The following is an 18,811-nucleotide window of genomic DNA, read 5'->3' as shown; positions in this document are numbered from 1 at the left end:
GGGGGACCTGGGGAGTTAGCAGCTGCCCTGGGGGCCGTGGGGAGGAGCCTGAGTAGGCCGGCCGGCCCGCATCTTACCTCCGGTGTCACTGCTGGGCCCCCAGAGCCTGCCACACAGGGCATTGGGCATGCGTCCACAGAATGACCGTGAATCCCTCCTGCTGGCTGAGTGAGGAACACAAGCTGTGGGTCAGCTTTGGGGAGTGAGCAGGGAGTGTGCTTGGTGGTGGAATTTCAAGGACCTCAGGATTCTGAGCAGGGTCAGGCTAGGGATGCAGCCGTGGGCGGGGGTTGTCTCGGCCTGGATGCGCATCAAGTCGGGGCACAGACAGGACCAAGCACGGACCACTTACGCTTCTCCGCCTGGCTGATCTCACATAAGCCTCCACACAAGCCTCTGAGTTAGGTCCGATGACTGTTTCCACTTCACAGACAAGGAGACTGAGGCATTGAAAGGGTGCATGGCTCTTGAAAGCAGGGCCAGGCTGACAGCCCAGGCAACCCTTCAGTGTTTTAGAATCAGAGCAGTTCTTTCTACTCCACGTCAGAAAATCATAAGTTTAAGGAAGTTACCTTCAGGCACCACGAGAAAGACGAAGTCTTGACTGAGGGACAAGGCATCCGGACCCCCACCTCCAGGGCACAGGGAAGCCGCACGTCTACCCGCCAGCCACGAGTCAGAGAGCGCGCGCGACCGGGGGTGGGGGGGGCCTCCTCGAGGACGTGGTGGGGATGGAGGACTGGGGGCTCGTAGGGGAGGAGCCTGGGTGTCCCCGCGCCCCCAGAATGGAAGGGCCACCTGGGGAAGCAGTTTTCAGGGGTGGCAACGGTTCAGGAGCAGAAGTGCTCCTCGTGGACACCAGCTCCATGCCGTCTCCAGGCCAGGGCTCCCCCACTGGATCCTGCTGGGCTGGACACTGGGCCTCCAAGAAGCCCTTGAAGAGAGCCCTGAACAGGCATCTCTGGAGCAGAGGGCTGCGGGTCAGTGCTGACCAGCCTCGAGAATCGGCGGGTAGGACAGGCCTGTGGCTCTAGCTGGCGTGAGCCCAGTCAGGGCCACGGACAGGGCCCCAAATCAGGTGCACGGCTGGGGGAAGGGCCCAGGGCAGGCCTCCAAGAACTTCACAGTGGCCGGTTGTGAACCCAGCTGCACACAGGAGCTAGAGGATGGACAGCAGGGCACCAGGGCCTGGGACCAGGGCTGCCAGCCCCACCCTTGTGGAAGACACCTGAGCGCCTGTCACGGGTGGCCTAGAGCTGCAAGAGGAAAAGGTCCCCCAGGGAGCCAGGCTGGAGGGATTGGAACCCCTTCCACTCCTGCTGGCTGTCTAGACACTTCACTGCACCCCACCCCCTTGGCGGGAGGGGGGATGAGTCACTCCTCAGAGCATGGCCCACCCCCAGCTGTTTGCCCCTCAGGGTCACAGCCGGCTGCAGCATCTCAAGGACAGCCTAGCCCAGGTGGGGGAGGCCCAGTAGGGAATGCAGGGGGTGACACAGTATGCGCCACACACAGGGGCCCCAGGTCCGTCCTCTGGCCCCCACCCGCCCAGCTCTAGCACCGCGTGGGGATGCCCGGGCCGGGGAGGGGGCCCTTCTGGAGCCGCCTCACTGCTGCCTGTCACAGCTCAAGCGGGTCATTCCTGAGGCGGGGCTATTTCCAACTGCGGCAGGTGCCACTGCCCAGCCCCGCCCCACAGAGCAGGCCCCGGAGAAGATGCTTGTCCAAGCTCTGAGGGTGGACAGGCCAGCTGAGATACACCCTGCCTGTCCCTCGGCCACAAGGGCAGGGTGCCTGTGCTCCCGGCCTGGGCTAACCCCACGTGACCTGCAAAGGGTCCAGGGCCAACCACTGGGCTGACGCCTGAGGAGCTGGGAAAAAGGGGTTCAACTCTCCCCCTCCCCCTTCTCTCCCCCCTCCCAAATAAGTACACAAGACAGTGGTTTGGGTCTAAGAATGATGGACATTTAGACACTGGCGCCAGGCTCACGCCTCACCAGTGCCACGCCAGGGGCGGGCAGAGCAAAGACAGAGAGGTAGGGAGTGGGCGCTGCAGGGGCACCAGCCAGGCTGCTGGTGTGAGGGTCGCTGGTGGCTGCTGGGGGAGGGGGAGTTCGCCACAGTGACTCCAGATGTGTCGGGTCCAGGACAGCCACAGTCGGGGGCTCACGCAGAGCCGGGCGAGCCATGCTTCGCCCCTCCCAGCGCCCAGCATCGTCAGGTGGCTGGCACAGGAGGGAACCTCGGCCAAGATGCTCAGGTCTGCCCGGAGAGGGGCAAGGCCAGCCTGCAGTCCACGGCGAGCGGGTAGGAGGGCAGGGGGCAGCACCCAGCCAGATCCGGGGCAGCTGGCCACTGGCTCGGGGATGGGGTGGCGTGGTGCTGTCCGTCATGCCGTGGTTGAGGCTTGGGGTCCAGATCACAGTGGAAGGTCCAGCTGGGCAAGTTGGCATCTAACCTTCACCCTCTGGATACGGCACTGCTCTTTCAGACCCCCAGTCCCCATGGAAAGTCCTCACCAGACACACAAAAGGAAGGGGAGGGAGCCCAGCCCTGGTGAACTGCCAGCTCCCCCCGAGGTCAGGGGACACTCACCCCCGGAAACAACAGCTGGACGCTGGGCCGCCTGCCGAGCTAAGTCACGGCTCCCAACTTGTCAAATGCCCACACAAGGAAACACCGCAGGACGCTTCTTACCCAAACTGGATGCTCCTGCAAAGCTTGAAGGGAGGGTCCCCAGGGGGGCTCTGGCCAGAAGCACGCACAAGCTGCCAGCATCAGGGCCACAGACCCTCTTGGACAGCACTGGAAGGGTGGCTGGCTCCCGCAGTGGGCCCGAGATACTAAGGCACGAACTACCTAAGCCCATTGGGGTGGGGCGGGGAGAGGACAGGCTCCAAGTGGCCCCCTTGAGTCGGAAAAGCACACAGTGACCAAGCCATAACGGCAGCCTGGTTTTTTCCAACTCGTCACAGGCTGGAGGCGCAGGGTGTCGGCCCGGGGGTGCCAATGGCTCTTGCGAAGAGGGTCTCTGTGCTCTGACGGTTCCACCCAAGGGCTCTGGAGAGCGGGGAGAGCCCTGCACGCGGCTGGCATCTCCACTCAGGCCCAAGGGCCAGTCCCGAGCTGGAGTTTGGGAGGCGGCTGCTCAGCTGGAAAGGTCGTGCGGTGATTCCAAGGCTCTGGGAAGGGCCGGCCGGTGCCCCATCTATCTCCAGCAGGCCCTGCGTGGAGATCCTCAGGATGGAGCGAGAGTGGGGAGGGGAGAGCGGGCCAAGGGCCTGGGGCCTCCCGCACCCTAGTCGGGCAGGCAGAGCCCGGTCTGGCGGGCGCCTCGCACTTCAGGGCTGCCGGCGCAGGCCCGGGCGCCCGAAGGCCGGGTGCATGAGGTTCTCCGTGATGTAGGCCACGAGTAGGCAGATAACCACGAGCATGACGCAGATGGAGCCGCCCACCGCCGTCATGGCCACAACGATCTCCCGCATGCCGGCCGGCTCGGCGGCGAACTCCACGCACTCGGCGGACGCGGCAGGCTCCGGGACGACGGCGGGCTCCGAGGCGACGGCGGGCTCGGCGCGCAGCGGCAGCGACTGCAAGCACAGGCGGTAGCGCACGCCGTCGTGCACGTCGGGCAGCAGGTAGTCGCGGCAGGAGGCGCCGAGCAGCACGCGCTCGCACGGGAAGCGCGTGTAGGCGCCGCGCCACGAGCAGTTGAGCGCGAAGGCGCGCACGCGGCGCGCCTCGGCCGGCGCCAGGCGCCACTGCAGTAGCACGCTGCGGTTGCGCAGGACGCTGGCGCGCAGCGAGCGGCCGGCCGAGGCGTGCGCCGCGCAGGCGGGCGCCTGGCAGCGGAAGCCGCGCGCCGGGCTGCGGAAGCACAGGCGCCCGCCGCCCGCCTCGGGGCCCTCGGGCAGCACCTTGTAGGGGCACCAGGGCGCGTCTGCCGACGGCTCCCAGCCCAACGGCGTCGGGGCGGCCGCGGCGCAGGGCGGCGGCGCGCAGGCGGCCAGCAGCAGCAGCAGCAGCAGCAGCAGTGGAGCGCGCATCCTGCGGCTGGGCCGGGCGGCGGCGGGGCGCGGGCTCGGGGGCGCACGGGCGCGGGCAGTGGGTCACGCCGGCCGCGCCGCCGCTCCCCGCGCTCGCCCGGCTCTCCGCGCCCTCCGCCGCCGCCGCCCGCTCCGACCCGCCCCCGCGCCCCGTGCGCGCTCGGACCCGGCGCGGCGGCGGAGGCGGGGCCACCCCCGCCCCGCCCCCCTTAACCCTCGCCGGGCCGCGGCCCCCCCGGAGGGCGGATCTCGAAGGAGAGGGGGTGGCCGCGCGGGGCGGCAGGGGCCCGGTGCCGCCGGGGCGGCTGTGCCCCTCGGCCTCTCGCCGTGTGAGCGCCCTTCGGAGCCCTGCCTTTTCCCCTCCCCTGCCAGGCTTTTTCCGGGCTTTCCAGTGGTCCGCGGCGGGCTGGGGTCTCGAGTCGTGGCACCCGGGGGCAGCTTCGCGACTCTCCTTGGCCACACCTGGCAAGGATGCCGTGCCTCCAGATGGTGGGGAGCAGCGGCCTGGAGCGAGCGCGCGCGGCTCCACGCCGCCCCATCCCACACCCGCGGTGGGGACTGGCAAAGAAAGGGTACCATCTGCCGTGACCTGGAGGGGGTGAGGACGGAAACTCCTCCGCCCTCAGGGCTTCTGCTCATTTAGAAGTGGACAGCGCCGACCTGGGAGGGGCGCCAGAGAGATGAGACTTCCTCTGCTGAAAACTATCACTCCGCACCAAAGAGGCAGCTACAGGGTGGACCACTCTCGGCTCTAATTAATCCTTCCCCCGCCTCCCCGCAGATATGGCCCTGGGGCAGCCCTCCGGATCGCCCGGGAAGAGGGCCAAGGCTGGACAAAGGGAACAGCCCCGCCACAAACCCACCTGGTGCAGCGGGTGGGCATCACTACCCGGGGAAGGAGGGACACATACCTTCCCCCACTCCGGTGTCCAGGAGGTCTGAGACCGTAGGCCTTCCATCCCTCCAGCCTAACCGTCCCGTGCTCAAGACACCTCTCCAGGGCCGGGGGACACGCAGCCAGGCCTGCCTGACATGACTGGATGTGAAGTAGCACACCATGTGCAGGGAGCACACCTCTGAGCCCTGGGCAGGGAGGCGAGGAGGGGTCACTGGCAACTGTCCTGTGGACTGTAGTTTCCCGGCAGCCACTTCCAGGTGCTGTTCTCATCTGGGGGAGAGAGAGGAGGGACTAGGTGGGCTGCAACACTCACTGAGTCCTTGGTCCCCATACACCCATCCAAGGAGCACCCCACCTCCACCCCCGCCTCACTATTTCCTGGTCATCCCCCCAAATTCCAGGTCAGCACCAGATCGCAAGCCCTCTACCAGAGCCTGAAGCCAAGGGTCAGCGGCCCCCTACCCAGACCCAGCTCACCGGCCAGAAGACCCTGCCCCCAACACCAGGCCTCTGCAGCTCCCTGAGACCCCGAGCAGGGTCTCCCCAGGCCGCTGCACCTAGTGGGGGAGGCCTGGGGGCGAAGGTTTGGAGAGAGGCACCCCTGGCCCTGCCCCTGCCTTCTACCCCCTCCCCCGGCAGGGAGGGCCCTGGGCTCAGACTCCTGCCCAGCTTTGTGGGGGACTCAGGGGGCAGAAAGTGACAGTGATCCAGGGACCCCGCGTCCTCACCCCAAGCTCCCTGGGGCCTCGACCAGCTTTCTCACACCGGTTTCCCGGGGAAGCTGAGGTCGCTGCGGCTGCTCTGCCCGAGGGGTAGGGATGGGACAGTGGTCAGAGGGTACCATGCTCTACGGTGGCCCAGGTCTCCACTGCCAGGTCTTCTGGGCCAGAGAGCAGCCAGGTGACCATTCCACCTGCCCACTCCAGAGAGGAGCTGGGCAGAAACGGGACTGTTCAGAGCTTTTGCAGCTGGTGGCGGGTAGGGGAGAGAATCCAGTTAGATCCAGCCTGAGGCCTCCCTGCGGAGCCTGATACCCATGCCCTTAGCCTGTTCTGGGGCTGGGGGCTCACCAGGCTGAGCTCTTCCTGGTCTGGCAGCTCCTGGCTAGGAGGAAGGGCCAGGCATGGCGTTGCCAGCTTTGCTGCTCCCCCACCTGGGCATTTTCTCTGTGCAGGGCATCTTTGGGCAAAGAGCAGGGGAGGGGAAGGGGAAGGCTGTGCCCTATATGTCCCTGTGCAGGATCTGCTGAGCTGCCGCAGGATTGGGGAGGGCAGATGTGAGAAAGCTTTGCTTCCCAGCTGAGGGTTCTGGGCTGGTGAAGCAAACTGTCCCCAGAGATCACGGGGGACCCCCACCCTTCACCCCACATCAGGCCCCATACCCACCTCTGCAGCTGCCCCTGCCAGTGGCCAGCGGGGTCGCCGTCTGTTGTCCTCCGAAGGCCCAGTACCAGGGCTTAGCTCTGTGGAGGGGCTGGAGCTCCCTCTGCCACCAGCCACAGCCTCTGAGGAAGGTGGATGGATCCTGGGCCCCTTCCCCTGGCCCCATAGAGACAGCCCATCTCAGATCCTGGACCTACCAGCCCTGAGATCCCCTAGCCAGAGCCCCCGACAGCTCCCTGCCCAGAAGTAGGAGCTAATGGGGTTTGCAGGAGCATCTGGGGCTGCTGTCGCTCCTGCCCCATTAGGGAAGGTGAGGGGGAAGTCAAGGTCAGTGCCCACCTTCCCCAGGGAGCCGAGCGTGGCACGAGTGGCCTCCCTCCCACTGGAAAGGGCACGTGGGCAAGACCTCAAAGACCAGATGGCCCACCTTTAAGCTGCTGCCCACCCACCAGGGTAGCTCCCTCACTGCGCAGAGACCCTCCTTCTGGCTGGAGCCAGCTTCCTAGGCAATTGCACTGGAAACCAGAGGATGGAGCCCCGGCTGTGCAGACACGGAAGCCAGTGCTGGGCACAGCCAGGCTGGAGTGAAGACAGGGGAGGGGCAGCAGACAGAGAGGGACCAACACGTGAGGTGAAGGCAAACCCAGTGCCCCCACTCCCCACACCACGTCGCGGGCAGGTGGCACCTCCCTGCCCCACGCTTGTCCTGACTCCCAGTGCTAGCGCCTCCATTTCCCTTTGGGGGCCTCTATTCTCTGCTCTCAGGCTGTGGGGCTTTGGGTGGGCTCACCCACCTCGCCCAGGGGCTGCTGGAGCACCCAGGCCTGGCCAGTCAGACCGTCCCCTTGGCCTCAAGGCCTTTGCCGAAGCTTACGGGAAAGTGTGGTTGCTCTACTGGCAGAAGTAGACGTCCAACTGCTGATCGAAAGGTATCTCGGGAAGAGCTGGTCTGAGAATGAAGCCATCCCCTGAGGGAGGCAAGAAACCTGCCAGAAGGACTTCCCTGGTGGTGCTGTGGTTAAGAATCCGCCTTCCGATGCAGGGCACGCGGATTCGATCCCTGGTCGGGAAACTAAGATCCCACGTGCCACGGGGCAACTAAGCCTGCACACCGCAACTACTAAGCCTGCGAGCCACAACTAGAGAGAAGCCGACGCACCGCAACGGAAGATCCCGCATGCCGCAACTAAGACCCAACGCAGCCAAATAAATAAATAAATATAAAAATTTTTTTTAAAAAAGGAAAAAAAGAAACCTGCCAGAGTATTTGCACCGAGTGTCTGGATCCAACATTGCCTGAAGCAAGCCCGCCCCTGGACTTCAAAGGCACAGGGGCCAGGAAAGCCCCTCTGTGCAGACACTGGGACACCAGCTGTCTGACCATTGCAACTCAGAGGCCCACCCAGCGCGTGGCCTGCCGGCCCCGCTGACCTTGCCAACTCCACCTCCCACCCCTCCACCCTGACCCCTTCCCTTTCCTAGAACCCCCAGGTCACTCCCTCTGCCTGACATCCCCTCCCTGAAGACCTGAGCATCTTCCCCCAGCCCCACCTGCCCCCCACCCTGGCTGGGGTCCAGAGGCCCGCCCCCTTCCCCAGCTGTGGACTGTGGACACAGACTGAACCCCAGGGCTCAGCTTCCTGCAAGGGGCCAGCAAGGTGAGGCAGAGACCACAAGGAAGGAGAAACCATTTCTGTGCAACGAAAACGTGGTTCCCCGGGTCTCCTGTTGGGTGAGTAAGCAGGCACTCGACGTTGGGAGGTCCAGCTGCGGCTGGCCCTGAGCATGGGGCGGGCAAGGAGGGGAGAGGCCTCCATCCAGCTCCGGCAGGCCCAGCTAGGACACACTTCCCTGTCTGAAGGGCCACTTTCCGGAGGTCACCAGCTGTGTGGTTATTTCCTGGACGTTTTCTTTAAATCCCTTTACAGGAAACATCATATCACAACCACAAATAAAAGAAAAGTCAATGTCAGACGGTGTTGGCTTCTGGGCTTCCTGCTTGGAGACTTCAGACTGTCAAAGTGTGTCCGCAGAAGCCTCCATGGCCTTCACCCTCTCCAAACCCTGCCTGCCGCCCGAGCCCAACAGGCTGCTGGCCGCCTCCGGCATCCCTGTAGACCCCCCGACTCGGGGAGGGGGCGTACAGGTGACTTCACCCAGGTGGAACCTCACTGGCGGGGATCCGGGCTCCAGGACCTGTGGGAAATGGTTCCGCCCAGCAGGGGAGGTTGGACCAGCCTGAAGCGACAACAGCAACTTCCAGGGAACCCCCTGCCTCCAGACAAGGTGATCCCCCCAGCCCATCCGGGCTGGGAAAAAGAAGCTGGTGTTGGGCCGCTCGGACCCTGAGCACGGAGGTCACGGGGACACGCGGGTGACCACTGTGTGGGCTGTTTGAAAAGGAGAGGCTTCGGGGCGGCAGCTCGTCCTCGGCCCCTCCCGGCGGCCTTGGCGTTCACGGTGTCCTCAGGGGCCAGGAACCACCCCCTCTGCTGCCTTTGCGTCTCCGGCTGCCGAGGGTCCTCTCTTCCCACAGGCCAGCCTTGCTCACACCGCAGAGGGCCAGGCGGTTTGGGGGGCGGCCGGACATCCGGGGAAGGGGGCCTTTTCGGGGCGCAGCACTCCCCTCTTGGTGGAGCTGGGCTCTGAGAAGCGGGTCGTCAAGCTCAGGTTGGTCTCTGTGGGGCTGCTTTTCTCACCTGCGGGACCTGGAGTTGCCTCCAGCCGCTGGCTGGACGGCTCGGCCCACTATGTGGCCTCAGGGCTCCAGTGCCCCATCCCCGGTAGGTGAAGCTGAGGGGGGCGACCTGCACCCCATGCCCTGTGAGGGGAGGGAGAGCAGAGGGGACACCAGAGAGAGACTGCCTGGGTGCCTGGGTGCCCCAGGCCCCCCTCCCAGTGCACGCTGAGAGCCTTCATACAACTCACTGCCTGCTTTGCATCTGCAGTGAGGCGGCCGGGGCAGAGGGGACAGGTGGGCACCCAGCCCCCACTGTTTTCCTGCCCAGACATCCCTGCTTCTCTGCTCCCTGAGGACAGAGATGCCCTGGGCGTTTGCAGGCATGTCCCCAGGGCAGAGTGGGCAGGAGGCTGGCATCTGTTTTCTCACCTGCAGACTCAGGAGAGGAAGGTCCTTGTCTCCAGGGCCCCGCCAGGGATCTGCCTGTGCAGCTCGGAGCTCAGGGTGGCTGGCTTCTCCGGGCCCCCAGCAGCTCTGTCAGAGTACAGCATGCTGTGGGCCGTAAGGGGCAGACCCTGTGCCCGAGGCTCCCAGGACACGCAGTACAGGACCTGGCCTGGGACCTGGCTCCCTTCCCTCCCTAGTATAGATGAGCCAGGAACCAGTAGTACCAGGGGACGCCTGACAACGAGCTGGTCAGCAGGCAGGGGCAGAAACTGAGGCTCAGGGGGTCCACGAGGCTGGGACACGGGGCAGGTCCCAGCCGGGGGTCTTCCCTGTGGAGGGACCTACAGGGCTGTCGGTGGGTCCCTCCCTCCCTTCCCGCCCTCCTCACAGTACAGATCAGCACAGGCCTCGGCAACATGATAGCTTTTGCTGAAAATGCATTGAATTGAGCAAAAAAAAGTGGTGAGCAGAGAGTAGAATCTGCTGTGTTCTTTCCAAGGGCCGGAGAGGAGGCCCACGTGTGAGGTCACTCAGATCCCCTCTGGCCCGTTTCTGCTTTTGTACAGATGCCCTCATGTCACCAGTGGTGGCCAAGGGCCTCAAGAAGGCTGGATGAGGGCTGGGCCTTGCTGATCAGCCTGGGCTCAGGGCATCTGCAGCTCTGCTGGCCCTCATCAGCCCGGCCCCTGCCCACCTCGTCTCAGGCCACTTTACTGACTGAAAGCTGCCCAGACGCCCTCGGAAATTGCCCGTCTTGTTTACGTTTTCACATGTATCAGCATAAAAATGTCCACAGTCCTCTCGTTCCCACTGCATATGTAATCATCTTCTTTTTCATTCTTAACGTGGAAGAAAAATGTATCGCTCACCACGCCCCATTTGTGTTTAGAAAGGGTCGATTTTGCCCTTCCCTAATCTCTGCAGGCCTGTCTTTCTGGAAGGTGAACCGGGGCGTTCCAGCCTCCTGCCCTGCTTAGTTCCCAGCTGCTGGGGGAGATGGATCCGGAGGGACAGGGACAGGGCGTCTCAGGAGCCCCTGCTCTGCTGTGTCCTCGGAAATTCGGGCTCTGGGAATGTACACGTCTCTCCTCTCCAATTAGTGTGGAGAATGGGGTTAAACTTCCCCTGTTCTCCTTCCAATGCTATAAGGCTGCCCCCGGGCCTGCAATTGGCACAAAGGGGCCTCCTCTGACCCCTGGACTTCCAAGAGTGGACCCGTCTACCCCCACATCCAGCCTCCTGATTGGGTCTTTGCCCTGATAACACTGAATTGACATCTCTCAGTGTGATGAGTCCGCGTGGTCTTCATGGGCATCCCCCATGCTGCTCTGTGGCCGGGGCCAAAAAGGTGACAGTGCAGCCCTCAACCTTATCTTCACTCTTGCAAAATAGACCTTGGCTTCAGGTGTGGCTTGAGGAGCAAGTGAATATGCCGGTAGAGGGCTGACCTGTTTTTATTAAAAAATTAATTAATTTATTTATTTTTGGCTGCATTGGGTCTTCGTTGCCGTGCGCGGGCTTTCTCTAGTTGCGGCGAGCGGGGGCTACTCTTCATTGCGGCGTGCGGGCTTCTCAGTGCGGTGGCTTCTCTTGTTGCGGAGCACGGGCTCTAGGCACATGGGCCTCAGTAGTCGTGGCACATGGACTTAGTTGCTCCGCAGCATGTGGGAGCTTCCCGGACGAGGGCTCGAACCCGTGTCCCTTGCGCTGGCAGGCAGATTCTTAACCACTGCACCACCAGGGAAGTCCCTGACCTGTTTATTTATTTATTTTTGGCTGCATTGGATCTTCATTGCTGCACATGGGCTTTCTCAAGTTGTGGCCAGCGGAGGCTACTCTTTGTTGTGGTGTGCGGGCTTCTCATTGCGGTGGCTTCTCTTGTTGCGGAGGACGGGCTCTAGGCACGTGGGCTTCAGTAGTTGTGGCACGCAGGCTCAGTAGTTGTGGCACACGGGCTTAGTTCCTCCGCGGCATGTGGGATCTTCCCAGACCAGGGCTTGAACCCGTGACCCCTGCATTGACAGGCAGATTCTTAACCACTGCAGCACCAGGGAAGCCCCCTGACCTGTTGGTTTTGATGAGTGTATGAACCTCGTATTACGTGATGCAGAAGAAATTCATTCGAAAACAAAGTCAAGGAAACAACAGGGTGGATCATGCTATAAGCTGATGATATCACTGCTCCAAAGTGTCTCCAACCAGAACTTAGCAGCGAAGGGAGAAATTGTCGGGAAGGCCACACAGTTTTTTTAGGTGTCTGAAACATTGATTCATATTGTTCATTTTATTGCTGCATAGTTGATTTGCAATATTATATTAGTTTCAGGTGTACAACATAGCGATTCAACATTTTTATAGATTATACTCCACATAAAGTTATTACCAGGACTTCCCTGGTGGTCCAGTGGGTAAGACTCCACATTCCACACTCCCAATGCAGGGGGCCCAGGTTTCATCCCTGGTCAGGGAACTAGATCCCACATGCCGCAACTAAGAGTTTGCATGCTGCAACTAAAGATCCCACGTGCTGCAACTAAGACCTGGCACAGCCAAATAAGTAAATAAATAAATATATTTTTTAAAATTAAAGTTATTACCAAATAATGGCTATATTTCCCTGTGCTAAACAGTAAATCCTTGTTGCTTATCTATTTTATACATAGGAGTTTGCATCTGTTAATCCCATACCCCTATCTTGTCCTTCTCCCTCTCCTCTCCCCACTGGTAACCATTAGTTTGTTCTCGTATATGCGAGTCTGATTCTATTTTGTTATATTCACTAGTTTGTTTTATTTTTAAGATTCCACATATAGGGAAGTCCCTGGTGGTCCAATGGTTAGGACTTGCCACTTTCACTGCCAGGGCCTGGGTTCGATCCCTGGTGGGGGAACTAAGATCCCGCAAGACGCGTGGTGTGGCCAAAACACAGATTCCACATATAAGTGGTAACATACAGTATTTATCTTTTCCCGTCTGACTTATTTCACTAAGCATAATAATCTCTAGGCCCATCCATGTTGTTGCAAATGGCAGAATTTCAGTCGTTTTTATGGCTGAGTAATATTCCATTGTGTATATATACCACATCTTCTTTATCCATTCCTCTGGCAATGGATACTTAGGTTTGAAACGTTTATTCATCTTGTTTTGATCACCCGTATGTCAGATGACAACAAATGCTGTGGGATTTAAAAAAATCAAAAAACAAAACTAATAAGTCAACGTCTCTCTTTTCAGAAGGGCACCTGTGCAATTTCTTTGTGAAGCCAGAAGAAAGCTCTGGAATTCCTTCTTCTTCCTTTGTGCAAAAAGTTATGCTAAATCTCATAATTTTGTTGGTTGCCTCACTTGGAGTCGAAAGTCAATTTCCTTTCACACTAATGTGCTGTTTTTCTTGAAATCATTATCGTTAACATTACTCTCCCAGGACACACTTCTGTGTTGGCTCGGGCTGTCTGTTCTGTTCACTCTGTGTCCCCAGCTCCTTCTTCGGTAAACCTGCAGCCACGCCGGCTACACAGGCAGAATCCAGTCACTTGTGACGTAGTTATTTTAAAGTGTTGGGCCCGCTGGGTTGGGAGAAATGGGAAAGAATACAGAATGCCCCCCGCACCCCCTTAGCCACGCTAAGCCCAGCAGTGTCCTCAGCTGCACGTCTCCCCCCCCCCCCCCGCCCCCGGCAGCTGACCACGCCCCCTCCTCCCGCCCACCCCTCCCTGCTTGGCCCCCGTCCCTGCCCACCTCCCCTCCACGCGGCACGTCCTGGGGCTCAGCCCCCTCTTATGCTCCCGGTTTTTCTGCATTTGGGGTTGCTGTTTCCCTCCTGACCTTTCTCTCAGCTCGGTCATGCATTCAAAATGACGCTTTCTGTATTTTACATCGTTTTCCATTCCAAAATCCAAACGATTTTCCTTCGTTTCATTGAGAAGGCCTTTCGAATGATCGAAAACACCTCGTTGCTGAAAATGAGGCTCTTCCTTCCTAATCGTTGATTTATTTTTGTCAGGGGCCGACCTGGCTATAACTCGCTATAACAGTGTGTTGGGTGAACCGGCTCCCTCCTGCCCCAGCCCCAGGCCCCGCCGTGGTCCGCGGCTCTGGTTCCCTGCACAGGCAGCTTCGCGCCCCGGAGGATGGGGGTGTACCCGCCCCCCGCGTTCACAGTTGCAGCCTAGTAGATGCTCCCCCTCTGGCCTGAGGGGTGCACGTGGAGGTTGTGTGGCAGCGCCCGTGGATGGAGAACCAGCCTTGGGTTCGGCGTCTAGCGTCTTCAGCAACCGCCGGCATCGCCGGGGAGGGGCGCCTTCCTCCGGCACCTGCAGGAGCCCCGGCCCAGTGCCTCCGGGCGCGTCCGGAAGGCGGCGCGCGGCTGCGGCCCGGCGGGCCTGGCGGCACCGCCACCTGCCGGCCGCGAGGTGAACTGCTGCCCCGCGGACCCCGCGCCTCCAGCGTCCGGGAGGTGTCGGGGTCCTGGCCTAAAGAAGTACGCGAGTGAAGTAAGTCAGAAAGAAAACGACAAATACCGTATGCTAACACATATATAGGGAATTTAAGAAAAAAATGTCATGAAGAAACTAGGGGTAAGACAGGGATAAAGACACGGACCTACTGGAGAACGGAGTTGAGGATATGGGGAGGGGGAAGGGCGAGCTGTGACAGGGCGAGAGAGAGGCATGGACATACATACACTAACAAACCTAAGGTAGAGAGCTAGTGGGAAGCAGCCGCATAGCACAGGGAGATGAGCTCGGTGCTTTGTGACCGCCTGGAGGGGTGGGATAGGGAGGGTGGGAGGGAGGGAGACGCAAGAGGGAAGAGATGTGGGAACATATGTATCTGTATAACTGATTCACTTTGTTATAAAGCAGAAACTAACACACCACTGTAAAGCAATTATACCCCAATAAAGATGTTAAAAAAAAAAATACACGGACTGTCACCTTTTTAACCTCCTCTTTTTCCGTCCCTTTATGTCCTGGGCCCGTGTTCTCTCCGTCTCCCCAAGGTGTGTTGCTCAGCCTTTCGTCTATAATGTAAGTTGCACATAGCTCTCCCAGATTGGGGCCTTCTGGCCTTGCTTGTGAGGCAAAAATTCTTGATTTTTACGTGGAAAAACTAGCACCCTTTATTTATCAGCTCTGGCTTTGGGGTCATGTTGACAAAAATCTTCCCAGGCCTGAGGTTAAGGAGGGATTCTCCTTTGGTTCCCCCAGTCCTTCCATGGTTCTGTTTATTCTGTGTCTAATTTTGGTCAAACTGGGACTTGCTCCGGATTCAGCCGCATTCCTCACATGGTCCCCTTTCCCCGGGGACTTATGAGCCGCTCTGTTTATGAGAGTTCCACAGGATGTCCTGCTCTGTTGCGCTCTCAGACTGCCCCACCCCGTTCTAATTATCCAGGTCTGGATACGCTCTACCCGCCGCTAAGGCGAGTAACCCTTCAGGACTTTCACTTTCCAGAAGTCTTCTGGGTGTTGCTTGTTTTTAAAATTTATTTTATTCAAGTACAGTTTATTGACAATGTTGTGTTAATTTTTTCTTTCTTTCTTTTTGGCCACACCGTTTGGCATGCCTGCGGGATCTTAATTCCCAGTCCAGAGATCGAACTCACGCCCCCTGCAGAGGAAGCTCAGAGTCTTATGGTTTTCTAAGTAAGGAGCCTCCATTTTTAGAGTACAGTTGGATGAATCTCGACAAATGGGCAGCTGCACCACCCACCTCCCACAGAGCCCTGGCACGCCCTCCCTGCCCACTCCACTCGCTGGAGCCTTGCCTGTTCTTGGACTTCACGCGAATGGAATCGCACGGTCCATCCTCCTCTGTGTCGGGCTTGTTCACTCAGCGTAAGGATGTCCAGACCCTTCAGCTGTTCGCTGCCTTGTATCACCGGGCAGCACCCCGCCGCACAGCTGTGAGTCATCCCAGGCTGCACGCCTGGCAGGGTTGGCCAGTCTTGGATGAGCTGCTTGTTACCAATGTGCATGTTCAGGTTTGTGTGGCTGTGTATCTTCATCTTAGGTGAAGACTTGGGTGTGGTGGAATTTACGGGGCATGGGGTAAGGAATATGATTGACCCTGCCACGTCTGCCAGATCATTTTCCTCGGTGGCTGTTTTATAGTTTATATATTTTATATTTCTACCGGCAAGGTGGGAATCCTCTAGTTGCTCCACATCCTGGCCAACACTAGGTATTTTCAGTCTCTTTAAAGCTCGTGAGTGGGTAGTGATATCCCATTGTGTGTGTGTAACTTTTTATTTTGAAATACTTTAAGATTTCAGAAAAGTTGAAAAATTAGTACAGAGAGTTCCCATATACCCTCCATCCAGGTCCTCCTAATGTTCACAACTAACACAGCCTTAGAACAATTCTGAAAAGCAGGCAGCTACCTTTGACACAACACTAGTAACTATAGGACTTATTCAGATGTTGGCCACTTTCCCGCTATGCCTTTGCCCCCGGACCCACGTTGTGTTTGGTTGTCATGGCTCCTTTGTCCACCCCCGTCAGTGCTGGGTCTTCAGTGTTTGCCTGTTTACTCTGACCTTGACACTTTTGCAGGGCATCGGTTAGCTCTTTTGTTGAATGCACCTTAATTTGGACGTGTCTGATGTTTTCTCTGGATTAGAATGAAGTCATACATTTTGGCAAGAGGCAATGTGTCCTCCGGCATTGTATCGGGGACAACACGGCATCCATCTGTCTCATGGCCAGTGACGTTAACCTTGATGCCAGGGTAAGGTGCATTTCTCCACGGTAAAGTCACTGTTTTTCTCTTAGTAATCAATAAATATCTAGTGGGGAGATTCTGAAAACATCCTCTTTCTCATCACACGCCCTCAACACTAATTTCAGCATCTACCCATGGGTCTCGCCTACAGTGATCACTGTGGTGTTTGTCTAATGGTGTTTTCAATTTCTCTCATTCCTTCCATATTTATTAGAACCTTAGACACTTCACTTATTCTATGGCTCATAGTCCTGTATTATCATTATTTATTTTGTTGCTCAAATTGTCCAAGCTCGGCCTTTGGGAACTATTTCAATCAGCCCCTGTGTCCTTTTAACATACCTCCATTGGGGCTTCCCTGGTGGCGCGGTGCTTAAGAATCCACCCGCCGATGCTGGGGACACGGGTTCGAGCCCTGGTCGGGGAAGATCCCACATGCCGCGGAGCCACTAAGCCCGCGCACCGCAACTACTGAGCCTGCGCTCTAGAGCCCGTGAGCCACAACTACTGAGCCTGCGCTCTAGAGCCCGTGAGCCACAACTACTGAGCCCGTGAGCCACAACTACTGAGCCCATGTGGCACAACTACTGAGCCCGCGCGCCTAGAGCCCGTGCTCCACAACAAGAGAAGCCACCGCAATGAGAAGCCCGTGCACCGCAAAGAAAAGTAGCCCCCGCTCGCCACAACTAGAGAAAGCCCACGCACAGCAACGAAGACCCAACGTGGCCAAAAATAAAATAAATAAATTTATTTAAAAAAACCCTCCATTATTTATTGTTAATTTAGGTGAAATTCACAGGACATAAAATTAACCATTTTAATGTGTATGATTCAGTGGTGTTTCGCACGTTCACAATGACGTCCGACACCACCAGTAACTAGCTCACAAATGTCATCTCCCCAAAAGGAGGCCCCCACCCATTAGCAGTTTCCAGTTGCTCTCCCTCTAGGCCCCTGGATTTATCCGTTCTAGATATTTCATTTCATATACATGGAATCATCAATATGTAATACTTTGTGTCTGGCTCTTTCACTCAGACTAATGTGTTAGAGTTTCCTTCTTGGTGTGGCCTGTGTCAGGGCTGCATCCCTATGTGGCTGAATAATACTCCACTGGATAGATGGACCACACTTTGATTATCCTTCATCTGTTGATGGGCATTTGGGTTGCTTCCACCTTTTGGCTCTCGTGAGTAGTGCTGCCGCGAACACGTGTGCTCAAGTATTTGTTTGAGTGCCTGTTTTCAACTGAGTATTTCCCTAAGAGTGGAATTGCTGGTCATTCTATGTTTAACTATTTGAGGAAGAGCCAAACTGTTTGCCGCATCAACCGCACCATGTTACCTTCCCACCAGCAATGGATGAGGTACCAATTTCTGCAAATCCAAACCAATACTCGTTATTATTAGTTTTTTAAAGTCCTGTATAGTTATCCTAGTAGGTGTGAACTGGTGCCTCGTTGTGGTTTTGATTTGCGTTTCTGTAATTACTAATGACGTTGAGCATCGTTTCATGTGCTGTTGGCCATCTGTATGTGCTCTTTGGAAAAATATCTATTCACCCAGTCTAGTCCTCTGGGCATTTTTTAGTTGGGTTGTTTGTCTTTCTGTTAGGTAAGAGTTCTGTATATATTCTGATTAGCAGACCTTTATCAGATATATGATTTGTAAATATTTCCTCGCATTCTGTGGGTCATCTCTTCACTTTTTGAATAATATCCTTTAATGCACAAAAGCTTTTTTAAAAAAATTTAATTTAATTAATTTGTTTTTTTGGTGTCTCTGCCCGGCATGTGGGATTTTAGTTCCCTGACCAGGGATCGGACCCAAGACCCCTGCAGTGGAAGCTCGGAGTCCTAACCACTGGACTGCCAGGGAATTTCCAAATGCACAAAAACTTTTAATTTTGATGAAGTCCAATTTACCAATTTTTTTCTTTTATTGATCATTCTTTTGGTATCCTATTTGAGAATCCATTTTCAAATTCAAGGTCATATCTACACACTGCTATATTTAAAATGGATAACCAACATGGACCTACTGTATAGCACAGGGAATTCTCAATATTATATAACAACCTAAATTGGAGAAGAATTTGAAAAAGAATATACATGTATATGTATAACTGAATCACTTTGCTGTACATCTGAAACTAACGCAACATTGTTAATCAACTATACTCCAGTATAAAATAAAAACTTTTGGGGCGGGAGGGAGGCTCAAGAGGAAGGGACTCTATGTGCACATACAGCTGATTCACTGTGTTCTACAGCAGACACTAACACAACATTGTAAAGCAATTATGCTCCAATTAAAAAAAAAGGTCACACACTAAGAATATCTACATGTCTGCATTTAGGAGTTCTTTTAAGGTTTTTTTAAAAATTTTATTTTAATTTTATTTTTGGCTGCGTTGGGTCTTCATTGCTGTGCGCAGGCTTTCTCTAGCTGCAGCGAGCAGGGCCTACTCTTTGTTGCGGTGCGTGGGCTTCTCATTGCGGTGGCTTCTCTTGTTGCAGAGCATTGTCTCTAGGCGCACGGGCTCCAGTAATTGTGGCACACGGGCTTCACTAGTTGTGGCTCGCAGGCTGTAGAGCGCAGGCTCTGTAGTTGTGGCGCACGTGCTTAGT

The 18,811-nt window shown here is 57.1% G+C and overlaps 1 protein-coding gene across 1 annotated transcript; it reads right to left on the bottom strand.

Annotated features, from left to right (window-relative positions):
• Positions 1–3,341: 3,341 nt before the first annotated feature.
• FNDC10 (fibronectin type III domain containing 10) lies at positions 3,342–4,046 on the bottom strand (the record flags this gene model as incomplete). The annotated part of the gene is made up of 1 exon (XM_082833465.1): positions 3,342–4,046. The coding sequence occupies one exon, from the start codon at positions 4,044–4,046 to the stop codon at positions 3,342–3,344; it is 705 nt and encodes a 234-aa protein (XP_082689591.1).
• Positions 4,047–18,811: the final 14,765 nt, after the last annotated feature.

Source organism: Leucopleurus acutus (genome assembly GCF_964270905.1).
Source record: "Leucopleurus acutus genome assembly, chromosome: 2".
NCBI lineage: Eukaryota > Metazoa > Chordata > Mammalia > Artiodactyla > Delphinidae > Leucopleurus > Leucopleurus acutus.
The sequence above is the reverse complement of the archived record's forward strand: the minus strand, read 5'-3'. Positions and strand labels throughout refer to the sequence as shown.